Source organism: Coregonus clupeaformis, chromosome 34 (genome assembly GCF_020615455.1).
Source record: "Coregonus clupeaformis isolate EN_2021a chromosome 34, ASM2061545v1, whole genome shotgun sequence".
NCBI lineage: Eukaryota > Metazoa > Chordata > Actinopteri > Salmoniformes > Salmonidae > Coregonus > Coregonus clupeaformis.
This window is the reverse complement of record NC_059225.1, coordinates 90,075-104,593: the sequence shown is the minus strand read 5'-3', so window position 1 is coordinate 104,593 and position 14,519 is coordinate 90,075. Positions and strand designations below refer to the sequence as shown.

The window sequence follows — 14,519 nt, the reverse complement described above, 5'->3', positions numbered from 1 at the left end:
CACACTGTGACCCGCACTTAAATTCACCGACCTATGGGCTGGCTCGCAATGAGCCCTGGCATGCAATGTGAGTACTCGAGCAACAGGGGTGATATGGAAGGATAAATATCCTGGAGATATTGCGCCATCTGCTGTTCATTTAGCCCAACTACACTTTTATCCCTAAACCAGAAGATGGTGCTGAAAATCCAATGCATCTGACACAAGATAAAGAGACCAAATGATTTCAGAGCCAACAGTACCACGTTTAATGGTAGTTTGGATAATCAGGAATAAAATCGTTTTAGAAAACAAGCAGCAATACACACAGAAATTAACCTCACAGACAATAAATAAAATCAATCAGCATAGCTTCCCACAGTAGCTGACTGGGAAATACGACATGGCTCTCTAACTAGTCAGAACAGAAAGAAAACTAGCTACAATTCTGAATAGAACTATGTGTAACTGTGCAATGCAAAACCAGGAAGGGTAGTTTAAGACAAAAGCTAAATGAGTACATTCAAAGGTTTGACAACAGAATAGAGTCTAAAAGCATATTTTAAAAAGACTTGGCTGACTACGGTTTTACTTTCACTATAATAGACAGCAAGAGACAAACGCAACTGAATAGTATGAGTTTTGACAGCATGATCCAAATAAAACAGGCCACTATGTAGCAAAGCTCGACAGTATATTAAGTCCAGACAGATGCACTGAGTGGTCTTGTCATCTTGTTTTTTTTATAAATACTCAACGGAAGTGTTACGATCTTTACCACCAAAACGAACAGGGCATATTGTCTAAAATAAAAAGGCTGTAAGAAGGGGGGGGGGGAAATCCCACAGTTAGCACCTCAAACACATCAAACAGTGAAATCAAATGTGAAATCAATATGATTATGATGATGGAAAATCTGGTATATTACAGTCATGTGTTGACGCATTTACTGCAGACAGTTTTGAATGGGTCTTCTTGGTTGATGTCGTTTTTATAACATCTCAGTATCGAAATGAAGAATGGAAAACCTTGTTTTACAATGTTTTGCTTGTTTGCTGCTTACGAGGTCCAGCGCCACCAAGCCACCTTCATCCTGTCCCAGACTGCATCTATAGAGTCAAAAGCTGGGCGGACATCCAGGATGGAGAATTCATAGGTGTCCTTGTTGATCTCTCCGTCGTAGTAGTCGATCACGTAGCGGACTTCCTTCCCACAGCGGTCCACGATCCAGTCATGACGGTCAAATGGCAATTCATATCTGTAGACAGATTGGAAAAAATTTACTTCATACATTATACTGTGAAATGAACTGTGTAAGCATATCAAGGCACCTCCACCTTCAAAGCACACAAACATTTTAAAGTAGAAAACTCTCACCCCATCCAGTGACGCATTCGAGCCCTTGGGGAGAACTCCTTAGCTTTGCCACCAAACCGTTTCAGGGACGGACCGCATGGACATTCCCTAACAAGTAACATGTCAGTGGGGAACAAGTGGATTTTTTTACAACAAAGTAAAAGAGGTGCTAGATCTGGGGGTCAGGTGGGTTATTGATATGTCAGTCTGGAAGTCTTCTAAAAGGATGTAATACATGATTAGCTTAAGTATTATTAACTATGACTAACTATGAATAACTAAATCCATGATTAACTAAACTACTTGATATACTGGCTCTGAAACCATTTTGTCTCTTTTTCTACTCACCCGGCATGGAGGGCCTCCCACTTAAGAATCTCCTGCCATGCTTGCTCGTTGTTGGTGTTGTGGATCTTGATGATGTTGGACATGTCCTGCTGACCCAGTTCATCTTCCTTCCAGCGCCACCTGGTGGTGAAGAGGTAAACATGGCTGGTGAGAAATATAACCTTTCTGCTGTTTTAATGCTGCAATATGTAATGTTTTGGGTGACCAACCAAATTCACATAGAAATGTGAGTTATAGATCTGTCATTCTCATTGAAAGCAAGTCTAAGAAGCGGTATATCTGTTCGATGTGCGCTATTTCTATGTTTCCCGTACTCAGGTTTAGTTTTTGTGTCTTTTACTTTCTGTTTTGTACACCAGCTTCAAAAAGCCAAAAATACAATAATTTTGGTTATGGAAAATATATTTCACAGCAGTTTAGATGGTACAATGATTCTCTACACCATACTTGCTTGTTTTGTCACAAACTGAAATGATGCGAACTATTAGAATTTTAGCAACCAGGAAATGAAATGGTGCGATTTCTGCATAGTGCATCTTTTAGGACAGTAGTGATTAACCAAAATGTCGGTTATTTTTCGGTTTTTAAACTCATTCGTTTTTTTCCCTGTGAGCTCAATGCGCACATCACAGTTTCTCTAGAGATAAATCAGATCCAGCCTGAACTGTGCGGTGTAGTAGGGAGTTGTAGTTTCCAACAGGCCAATATTCTACATAGTTTAGTGAATAAAACGTGGCAATTAACTACAATGACCATAATCCATTGCGCATCTACTTGTCTGGTCTGTGTTTCTTTTACACCTGCTATGGAAGAGAGAAGAATGCGCAATCGTGAGGTGATATAGAGAGCAGCTGTTGCTTCGCAAGGTATCTCTACCTGAAAATACATAATCTAAGTGATTGATAGTTGGTATTCAGCAGTCATAAAAGTATGCCTTATTTACTTTGAAGAACTACAAACGTGTTTTTGTCACAGCATAGGCAGCAGCTCTATAGAGATATGATGAGTTGGATTAAATGACAGACATCAAATGGAATATACACAACAACTGAAATATTTATTAAAGTAAAGTAATATGAATAAATGATGGTTAATAAGTTATAAATAATAATGGGCTACCATCATGGGTCTTTTATTATTTGTTTTATTCTGTGTTGTTACAGCATTCAACCCACATAATGCATAGTGCATTTAATATTACAAAATAATAATCGAAACCGAAATCTGTGATGATATTTTTTTATAATGGAACCGAAACAACTTTAAAAAGCACTAACCGCTCAGCACTAAAGGACAGTGCTGTACAGCGTCGCCTCCTGCTTCTGGAAAGCAGTGTTTTGTATAACAAGTATTTGCATGTCTACTAAATAAAACTAAATAAAAAGTCTGACACCAAAACACTTCACAATTACAATTTGTGTTCGCAGATAGTCAAGACACAGCACTTCGATAGCCAAGGGTATATTTTACAGCTTACTATTCCACCATTTTCAGGAAACAAGATCTGTTCAATTGTATCCTTTGTAAAACTACATTATTGTAGCAAAAGTTAGGGTATCCTTACCCCTTCCTGAGCATGGCGTTCCAGAACATCTGCTCCGAGGGATAGACCCAGTTCTTGCCTGTTCCGGCCCGGGGGATCTTAGACTCCTCTCTGTTCACTGGCAGAGGGAAGGGCTGGTCTGGGGCAGGGAGCTGGTTGGGTGGAGGCATCTGGACAGAACAGGATGACAATAACGTTAGCCAACATGTTTAACCTTTGTCTCTTTATCAACTTAGTGACTTTCCCCACATCAAGCCTTTCCCTTCAATACTCTTGTTGATCACCTACCAACCAAGCAAATCAGCTGAAATCATGGTGAGGGAAAACCATAATCATATGATCTACAGCAGCCATACTCAACAGGAATACTGCCCCAGAACGGGGTGACCGTGGGTCCAGACCAAAAAATGTAATTCAACTCAGTTGAGCTTTCAACTTAGTGCTGTTGAGAGTTGTAATAGTAGCATGCATAAGGTGCAATTTCTAAATTTGGTAGTGAATGGCAGTTTTCCTCTTAGAGAGCTACACTTCAAAAGTATGTGGACACCCCTTCAAATTAGTGGATTCGGCTATTTCAGCCACATCCGTTGCTGACAGGTGTACAAAATCGCACACACAGTCATGCAATCTCTATAGACAAACATTGGCAGTAGAATGGCCCATACTGAAGAGCTCAGAGATTTCAACGTGGCACAATCATAGGATGGCACCTTTCCAACAAGTCAGTTCGTCAAATTTCTGCCCTGATAGAGCTGCCCCGGTCAACTGTAAGTGATGTTATTGTGAAGTGGAAATGTCTAGGAACAACAACAGCTCAGCAGCGAAGTGGTAGGCCACACAAGCTCACAGAACGGGACCGCCAAGTGCTGAAGCACGTAGCGCCAACAAGAGGGGTGTAGCATTTTGAACCATTTGGGGTTATGAGGTGGGGGTTTGTTACTACTCCGATAAATGACTATATCCATCCGGACCTTTGCCACCTTGGAAATTTGCCTGACCGTACATTCTGAAATAGAAGTTGAGTACCCCTGCTCTACAGTTCCACAGGTAGCAGCAGTGAACAGTTAACAGGGATTTGCATGCTAAATCATCATACTGACCATGTTAGCGGGGTCAATGTCAGTCTGGCCCTGTCCAGCTGCTGCTGCCTTCATAGGACACTCCACAAACTCATATGCCCGGTCCTGGTGCACTGGCCCTGCTGCAGCAGCAAGCTTCTCTTCTGTAGGGGCAGCAGCAGTGGCCTGGTGCATGGGGCACTCTGATGGAGGGGCAACTGCTGAGGGCATTGATGGCAAAACCAAAGTTAGAACACAGATCCAGGGAATAGGGACAGGAGTTTTTCCTAGTCAAGTAGGTCACAAGGTCGGGAATAACGCCTTCCCCAAAGAGAAAAGCTCCACACGATAGATAGAGGATGTATCGTCCTCAGAGAGGGAAATTGTTAGCACAACCTGTCAGACACAAGAAAGATTTACATTTATATTTACATCATTTAGCAGACTCTCTTATCCAGAGCGACTTACACATCTATGACATAAGAATAGACTAAATGGCATAACCAAGCCACTGACAGAGAGAACAAAGGATGAAGCTACGATGGACTGAAGATGTTAGCGATCATTATTAGTCTGTGATTGTACAATAATCATCACGATCAACCACTACATTATTTCCAACATGGTTTTCTTTCATCCGGTAGATCTCTTGGAAATGCATCGATCTCTCTCTCCCAATCTCTAAGGCAAATGCTGTTGGATGTTACAGATAAAGGCCTGTAGAACAAAGTCTCTTAAATCAGTTCTGAGAAGGTGTTTAGAATAGAACTCTGATCAACCACCACATCAATCACTACACAGAATACAAATTGTACACTATATACTTTGAGCACCTTTATCTCTTGAAGGTTTTGGCATTCAGGTCCAAAAAGTAACCTCTGGGCACTTCTACAATGGACAAATATATATGGAAGTTTTCGTTCAAATCAAGAGGTGCTGTCAAAATGTGTTTGAATTCAAATTGATTAACCTTACTAACAATAGTACAAATAGTAAGCAAAGTTCATGAAAAACTCAATAAAAAACTATATAGACCGGCGAGCTATTGGTCCTGGTGATGAAGCAGAGATGGAGCCTACCTTTGACTGGTTCCTGTGCCTGGTGCATAGGACAGCCCTGTGGTGGGGCCACGCCAACACCAAACGCAGGAGGGGGTGAGGCCATCATAGCTTCGGCCTTCACTGTGGGTGGAGCAGGACTGGACATAGTGGCACCCATCCTGACTGACCTGTCCTTCTCCAGAAAGATTGGCTAGTCTAGAGCTAGAGGACAGAAGTGGTCAGATGTTAGCTAGCTGAATCAGTCTAGTCAGCCAAAATACAGCTTAACTTCTTGATAGTACAGTAACGTTAGTTTACTAGCAGCTCTTGTTATGTCTCATAAATGCCAGCTAGTCTGGACAAAGGCTCTAACTACGCCAGAAAAGGCAGTTATGTCGCTAAATAGAAAAAACAGAACTTGTTACAAAATAAATTGTGTAACTCAGCCACATAACAAGCTAGCATTAGCTGCTATCTAGCAATATTTCAATGATGTGTTTAGAAACAGAGATGTACTGAAAACAAAGCGTATCACACCATCGGATGTTTCCTCACTGTATATTTTTACCAATCTGATCAACATAAAGCATCATAAGAACAATTTTCAACATCAAATCACCTACCTTGGTCCTTGAAATCGCTGGCGCTGTATCCCCAATGTCAACGTGCGGACACGTTTCCCACAATGCAATGCGTTTGGCACGTTGGTTGTTCAAGAGGTTGCTGTGCAGTTGCAAAACAGTAGTCCTACCAAAGATGGTATAGTATGTGGTCCCGTCCTACTGTAAATTATAATTAAAGACTAAGGAGGTGTGGTATATGGCCAATATACCACGGCTAAGGGCTATTCTTATGCACAATGCAACGCGGAATGCCTGGATACAGCCCTTAGCAGTGGTATATTGGCCATATAGCATACACCGCCAAGGTGCCTTATTGTTATTATAAACTGGTTACCAACATAATAAGAACAGTAAACATGTAATTTTGCTCATACCCTGTGGTATTGACTGATATACCACTAATTTCAGCCAATCAGCATCCGGTACCCAAACTACCTGGTTTGTAATAAAATCAATAATTCTCTTTCGTGTTTGTAACGGGTAGCCAAATGACCTATGGGAACTCCTTTCCCCTTCACATTATGTGATTGAGTTGCTTAATATCCAAGATGTTTACAGTCACGGCACACCCTTACTGTACCCACGTGACCTGTCACTATAAAAGGTGTGTGGCGTGACATACTGTTTTTTCTTCACTCTCATATTTATGTGTTTTACATTACGAGATTGCTATTAATCCCCTTCGGATTGCTTTCTTACGGAATTGCGCTTCTTCAACGACACGAGGAGGTGCCGTGAGTAGTTGGTTTTTATCGAATCTACTCCCCCTCTCTGTCGTTATTGTGCCGGCCCATACTAGCTAACTTTTATTGCTTTTTGTCAGGCATTTAGACTGCTTCCGAGTGGCGCAGCGGTCTAAGGCACTGCATCTCAGTGCTTGAGGCGTCACTACAGACCCCATGGTTCGATTCCAAGCTGTCTCACAACCGGACATGATTGGGAGTCCCATAGGGCAGTGCACAATTGGCCCAGCGTCGTCTGGGTTTGGCCGGTGTAGGCCGTCATTGTAAATAAGAATTTGTTCTTAACTGACTTGCCTAGTTAAATAAAGGTAAAAATAAAAATGTCCATCCTTGTGCGTTAGCTAGCTAGTTAGCTTCGGGTCTATCCCGTTTCCACAGAAGTTAGCTACTAGCTAGCTAAGTTCGCTAGCCTAGCTAGTTAGCTTGTTGGCGCATGTTGACCTGTGGTGTCATGCCAGTCTCCGCTTGACTGCCACACCAGCCTGTTGATCCAGCATTATCGCTCCCTCGCTTGGAGTTTTGCTGTGATCACAGAGCTCAGGGGTGCTGTAGGCTACCGGCAGTGGAGGCTGCTGAGGGGAGGATGGCTCATAATAATGGCTGGAACGGAGCACATGGAATGGGATCAAACACGTAGAAACCATGTGTTTGATGTATTTGATACCATTCCACAGATTCCGCTCCAGCCATTACCACGAGCCCATTATCCCCCAATGAAGGTACCACCAACCTCCTGTGGCTACTGGTCCTCACTTGACCGAGTCCACCAAAACTGAGACTGACAGTCCACGCTTGACTGTGCCAGTCAGATAGCTTCATTTAGGTGGGAGTTTCGAGCCCGGACCTTGATACATATTTAGGAGGGAGTCTCAACCTCAAAGCACGACGGGTCGGAGCCAACGGTAAGTATAACTTTCTCTTGAAGCATCTGAAACCTTTACCGAGGCAATCAAAGCATACACGAGACACACCGAAACAAACAAGCTATTTTTTGTTACCTTTTTCTTGGAGCACACTTCTCATATGTGAAAATCCGTTCTTCGCACACTGATTCAGTGCTGTACACAGGATGACGTTCCACCCATGTCAACAGTGTGAAAAACAACTCCCTGCCTTAGATGAGCACACACGTTGCATTCTTTGCTTGGGTGCTGAACATGCTCAAGCGGCTGCACAGGGTAGCATCGTTTGCACTCACTGTCAGAAATTCTAACCAAGAGCACTGAAATCTCGACTTGCGCGCTTTGTGGGCGAAGTCTCCAGATTCTCATCAGATGAGTCTCCTACACAGATCAATGATTATTCGAAAACGTTCCAGGTCTAATGACAGGTCTCACTCCCCTTGTGATCCACTGCTCAATAAACGCCATCGCTCATCCTCGCCTGGGCACAAATCTCAACGCACTGAGATTAAGTCACTGGACAGTCATATGGCAACCATTGAGTCTGCCCTCGAGCACATCCTGGCCAGGCTTCCCCCGCCGGTACTAAACCCAACCCTACCTCTGAACGGAGTGTGGTTGTTGAATCTTATGACACAGACTATGAGCACTCTGATGATGATGCTATGTACCACAGCTCTAGCATCATCCAGTCTCAGCCTACCGGCCTGGCAGTGATGGTCAACCAGAAAATATCCTTGTCTGAGATCTTTGAGAGGGCAAGCACGAACCTCATTGTGGGACATGCACCTACTGCCATGGTGTCCACATCCTCTTTGATTAATTAAGTTCTTCAAAGACTAACATCCATCCTGTTGTTCAAAGACTTTGTGCGTGAGCTCCAACGCACTTGCCAAATGACAGAACCCCTGCCATGCCAAGCATATGCACTCGCTTCAGTTCATGGTGCAGATGAGAATGGTTTTGGCCATTTCCCCTGGAATGGACAAATCATTTGCTTCGCTTGTTCTGAACACTTCTCTCTGTCACAGTTCAGATCAAGAGCTGCCTAACAAACGATGCAGGGCATCTGATCGCTTCCTACGCATGACACATGACAGCACTGCTTCAGCTGCTAGGCTTAGCAATTCAGCAACGATACTGGCCTTCCATCAGAAGGAGCTTCAGGAACGCCTCTCCGCAAACTATGATGCTGAGACCTGAAAGAACTGTCTACAGTTACAGACCTGCTCATCCAGTGCCTTCAGGGCAATGCTCAGATGATTGGGAAATATTTGGCAACACTGTGTGGTGCACGGCACCACCTATGGTTAGAGCAGTCCAAGCTCCCTGACAAAGAGAAGTTTCCAGTCCTAGGTGTACTCATATCATCTGGCCAGACATTTGGCCCAGCAGCAGCCCACCTCCTCCAAGTGTCTAAGGAGGACAGATGGAGATTCAGTGCCTCATTCCAAAGCCTAGAATGCATCAGCCAGCAAACCATTACTCCCATCCCAGTGCCCCAACTGGGATACCAAGAAACCAGGCTGAGAATCACACTGCACCTGCTCAGGAGTGGAGGAACAGACACTCTCAGCCCTACCGAAGAGGTGGAGCGCAGCATCGCATAAGAGGCAGAGATGCATCATATGCAGACCGCATCCCCTCTGCACCACAGCACACAGAGCCTTGGTTCTGATGGGACCGACTCTCTAGCGCAACACAGTTTCCTCGAGCACCACCTTTCCAGCTGGAAAAGGTCAATGGCCAACAAATGGGTGTTACGCACTCTAACACTACTTACTTCAATTTTATCAGCGACCCCCATGCTTCAGGGGTGTCTTGAAAACAACAGCTCGCAACCCTGCTCAAAGCAAACACTCTGCTCAGAAATATCCTTGCTCCTGGAAAAGCATGCAATCGATGAGGTAGAACCAGCACAACAAAACTGCGGGTTCTACTCAATCTATTTTCTGGTGCCAAAAAAGGGCGGAGGCCTCCGCCTGATCCTGGACCTAAGGTGTCTGAATCGTCATCTTTCAGCACTTCCCTTTAAAATGCTGACAATCAAAACCATCCTTCAGTCAGTACAACCAGGTGATTGGCCTTCGAAAAATGTGTTTTTCAGTTTCGTTTTCTACCCTTCGGCCTTTCGCTCGCCCCTCGCACTTTCACAAAATGCATAAGCACAGTGCCAGCCCCCCTTCTCCAAGCAGGAGTCAGGCTCCTGAACTACTTAGAAGATTGGCTAATATGTGCAGGGTCACAAAGCAAAGCTTTGGCACACACATCCATGGTCTCACATCACCTCTACGAGTTGGGACTAACAATGAATTTGGAAAAGAGTTCTAAGCCAACCCTGTCTGTTTTGCCCCATAGTTGCGCACGTCGGTTTTGTTGCTAAACAACCAACCCGTCTTAATGTAATCTGGATAGGATTCCAATGTTTATTATGGAAACAGTACCATAGCAGACATGTAGGTGTCAGTATAACCCTATAGTTTTCCACAGAGCAATAGCAAAAATGGTTTAGGATGAAGATAATCCCCAATCACGCTTGTATGCGATGTCATGGCGACATTGGCTAGCTAAACTCATGCACAGAAACACGTAATCGGGTCTAAAGGTCTCGCGCTGAACTGCGCATGTGCATGCAGTCAAATCAAAGGCACATATAAAGTTGTTTTTGACTAAAATGAAAATGTGTAAGTGTCACTTTCACAAAGTTAGAGTAATAACATGTTCAGCTACTTAAGACATTGGCTCGAATCTAGGTTGTGCCTTTAGACTTAGAGAAAATTAACAACTAAGGATGAATTTTACACTTCTCTCATCGACTTCTAACCCCAAACCTGGTCTGGTCTGCCGAGTCTGCTTTGCAAGCATTCCTGGAAATCATGGGATGTTGGGCCTCTGGGTTTAGAAACGCTTTGGCAATAGCCTTGTATGTTCATTTGTAATATTTGATGTCCCAAATCCCCTTCATAAAGTAGAACACACAAACAGACAGTAAGCAAACGATTTAATTCTGAATATTTATTGACAATTAAAATGCTGCATATTGCTTTACTCAGGCAAATGGCATCAGGTGTGTAAAATTAAGACCAACAAGTGTGAATTCAATTTAAAAACTGCTCATGTTCTGGCCAATGTGTAAACTTTCCCTTTCCACAAACAGGTCAGGGGTGCTGCTGAATGTTTTTTAGTATATCTTTCTCTTTGGGTGAACATTGGACCCTATATATCCTCATTACATTTGGACATTTTTAATAAAAACCTAAAAATCATGAAAAGGAACACATATCGTCACAGAAGTACTGTAAAAGATCAACAACAAAAGTAAACAATGGCCATCACCCAAACATTTATAGGATTCAGCGCTCAGTTCACTGTATCATCTCTGTAGGCTGTATATCCCCCCTCTTTCATTCACTAAACACTTGCAGAATGAGAGAACTAGTATTTTGAAAGCCGGACTAATATTTTGAAAGCCTATCTTGTACAATCACCAGTGGTGTGTACTTTCTATTGGTTAAAATGAAATGCAAGACGTAAGGTATTCATGTTTATTTGCACTGCCCATATTGCAACTGTGCTGATTATTATCAAGTATAATTTTCCTAATTGGATATTTCTGTGCTGGGTGTTAGCCACAGTTTTTTCACATGTTCACAATCATCATCGCTGGATAAAATAATGAACAACAAGTACAGAAGAATACTAATGAGGTTAGACATCATGTACATATCAAGGATAAAAAAGAAACAAAATACAGCTTGCAATAAAATTGCTATTTGTTTACAGTGATCTCCATGCAATATCACATGCAGTTATACAGGGTGTGTGAAGAGACCATACTGCCACAACCATAGACTGACTGTATGGCCACAACACACACAGTACTGAGGGCTGATGTTGTCATTATGACTATGTACCACAAATCTACCATAGCTTCATTTCCATAATCCTTCCCTTCGTAACCATATTTCCACCCATCCTTTCAGATCAGTGAACATCGAGGAGAGTTGATAAGGAGAGGAGAGTATAATAGAACACTGTCAGGGTTTGTACAGTTTAGTTCAACGGAAATGTATAGAGCTTCAATTAATACTGCTCTATACTGGCACACGTTTCACGGAGAAATGTGAAATAGTTTATTACTCTACATTCATTGCCATAATCCACTCCACACACACTTGTATAGAATTGTGCTATCCTTTTCAGAATGAACATGACATGTTAAAATTATATTGAGGCGGGCTTATAGTCCCCTGTAGCTCAGTTGGTAGAGCATGGCGCTTGCAACGCCAGGGTTGTGGGTTCGTTTCCCACGGGGTTGCCAGTATGAAAATGTATGCACTCACTAACTGTAAGTCGCTCTGGATAAGAGCGTCTGCTAAATGACTAAAATGTAAAAATGTAAACGCTTATGAAAACAAACAAAGTACTGTAGAAAGAACACATTTTGAACATTCCATGGGAAACGCCGTAACAAACAATCACTGTGCAATTAAAATCTGATTTTTAAAAGGCAACCATCACAAAAGAAGACTGGAGAACATGACAATGCCAAATATGATGACTTGAGTTCCCTATTTTGTTTCACAGACCATTAAAAAAATGCTTTTTTGTGTCCACCATCAAAATTCAAAGTACACATTTTATTCCAACGTTTTTGAAAAGTTAGCTTTTCATTTGGGATGAGGACAATGCTAGTAGTTCCTTATCCTCACAAACATTTGTCATATCTACTTTGTGTTAAATTGTCATTCAGTCAGTAAAATACTAATGTAGTATGACACACCCTCTTTTCCAAAGACTGGACACGTAAATCGTGTGTGTGTGTGTGTGTGTGTGTGTGTGTGTGCGTGTGCACTCTAGACTTAACCGCTCAGTGAGAAAGCCGGCATATATAACATTCATTATAAATGCATGTCACTGTATTGTGAAAGCTTTTCCTCATACATTTGCATAATGAATACCTCTAATATGCCATAAAACTCATTAAATAATATATGTAGGTACAAACATTGACGTGCTGCTTCAGTACATAACTGGTAGAAAATAAATTACATTTGATACAGTTCAGAAGAAGTTCCTTACCCCAAGATCCTAGAACAAGGTGGGTGTTAATAGCCATTGATCTAGCTCAGAAGGGACATACTCATCCAATAACATTGTCTCAATGCCCCCTCATCCAAACATGGAGGAAACTCTAGTTTCATATTGATCTGATTCCCAGTACTTAAAGTTAATTGCAGCATGCCCCAGTTGACTGTACATGTATGTTGATAGACAGTATGTGTGTAAAGTAGAAAGAGAAAAACAACTTGTAACCATACATGTTCTGAGATTATGGCATTTAAACTCTCAAATTATTGAAATGTTGGAGGACAAAAAGCTCACATTTATTATATCTGAGCAAATAAAATCTGAGAAGAATGTCATAATCCAGCTAATACCTCTCACGATGCATTTCCCTATCGCTTCAACTAACACATTCTCAAAGTTCTCTTTCAACATCCTCTTTCACAGGCAAGCAGCGCGACATCTCATATGGCAATACCAGCAAAGTGCACCGACCACCGTCCCGTTTTTGATTAAAACAAATTATCAACATAAATATTTAAACTCAAAATCCACCAAAATCTGTAACCCGGCTGGGCAAATGAAATGCATGAATCGATTCCTTACCTCTTTAACTTTCCCTTTTTCACATGGCGTGAGAGGCCTTACTCCATTTGAACCAGGGTTGTATCTGTCTTCTTCAGCATTGGCTCAGTTTCAGAGTGACTCCTTGAAAGTCAATGAGATTGATTCCTTTCAGCTCAGCTCTTGGCTCTAGGTTTAATTGCACTAGATGTCCATCCAGTTTTCTGACAGACACTCTGTTTGGGTTTAAAGGGGAAGATGCTACACCCTGCCCTCCCTCAGCAGACAGACAGCAGCATGGGCTTTTTAATGACACAGACCATTACTGAAATATTTCCTGCATTGGTTCCTCTGTGTTCAAAATGTAAATATTCAACATCTGTGATTCAGGCAACCAGAATATACAGTACCAGTCACAAGTTTGGACACACATACTCATTCAAGGGTTTTTCTTTATTTTTACTATTTTCTACATTGTAGAATATTAGTGAAGACATCAAAACTATTCAATAACACATATGGAATCATGTAGTAACCAAAACCGTGTTAAACAAATCAAAATATACCTCTGTAGCTCAGCTGGTAGAGCATGGTGCTTGTAACGCCAAGGTAGTGGGTTCGATCCCCGGGACCACCCGTATACAAAAACATTTTTATACACGCATGACTGTAAGTCGCTTTGGATAAAAGCGTCTGCTAAATGGCATATTATTGAAATATATTTTATATTTGAGATTATTCAAAGTAGCCACCCTTTGCCTTGATGACAGCTTTGCACACTCTTGGCATTCTCTCAACCAGCTTCACCAGGAATGCTTTTCCAACAGTCTTGAAGGAGTTCCCACATATGCTGAGCACTTGTTGGCTGCTTTTCCTTCACTCTGCGGTCCAACTCATCCCAAACCATCTCAATTGGGTTGATGTCAGGTGATTGTGGAGGCCAGGTCATCTGATGCAGCACTCCATCACTCTCCTTCTTGGTCAAATAGCCCTTACACAGCCTGGAGGTGTGTTGGGTCATTGCCCTGTTGAAAAACAAATGAAAGTCCCACTAAGCGCAAACCAGATGGGATGACGTAGCACTGCAGAATGCTGTGGTAGCCATGCTGGTTAAGTGTGCCTTGAATTCTAAATAAATCACTGACAGTGTCACCAGCAAAGCACCCCCACAACTCCTCCTCCATGCTTCATGGTGGGAACCACACATGCGGAGATCATCCGTTCACCTACTCTGCGTCTCACAAAGACATGGCGGTTGGAATAAAAAATCTCATATTTGGACTCATCAGACCAAAG

The 14,519-nt window shown here is 42.4% G+C and overlaps 1 protein-coding gene across 2 annotated transcripts; it reads right to left on the bottom strand.

Annotated features, from left to right (window-relative positions):
* Window positions 1-224: 224 nt before the first annotated feature.
* On the bottom strand, window positions 225-6,050 carry LOC121550108 (holocytochrome c-type synthase). Of its 2 annotated transcripts, none has more exons than XM_041862264.2 (7): window positions 5,948-6,050; window positions 5,364-5,546; window positions 4,327-4,505; window positions 3,248-3,396; window positions 1,684-1,803; window positions 1,357-1,443; window positions 225-1,237 (listed from the first exon to the last, which is right to left on the bottom strand). In XM_041862264.2, the coding sequence occupies exons 2-7, from the start codon at window positions 5,500-5,502 to the stop codon at window positions 1,039-1,041; spliced, it is 873 nt and encodes a 290-aa protein (XP_041718198.1). In that variant the 5' UTR covers window positions 5,503-5,546; window positions 5,948-6,050; the 3' UTR covers window positions 225-1,038. The 2 variants fall into 2 exon arrangements, with proteins under 2 accessions (XP_041718198.1, XP_041718199.1); XM_041862265.2 differs by having other exon boundaries at window positions 4,327-4,502.
* Between the last annotated feature and the right edge of the window lie 8,469 nt (window positions 6,051-14,519).

Bases quoted from the DNA above. Each gene is read 5' to 3' on its own strand.
- LOC121550108 (XM_041862264.2), bottom strand. From the start codon at position 5,502: ATGGGTGCCACTATGTCCAGTCCTGCTCCACCCACAGTGAAGGCCGAA. The intron at 3,397-4,326 runs GTCAGTATGATG...TGTTCTGTCCAG, and splicing joins ACATTGACCCCGCTAACATG to ATGCCTCCACCCAACCAGCT. The intron at 1,804-3,247 runs GTAAGGATACCC...CTTCACCACCAG, and splicing joins AACGCCATGCTCAGGAAGGG to GTGGCGCTGGAAGGAAGATG.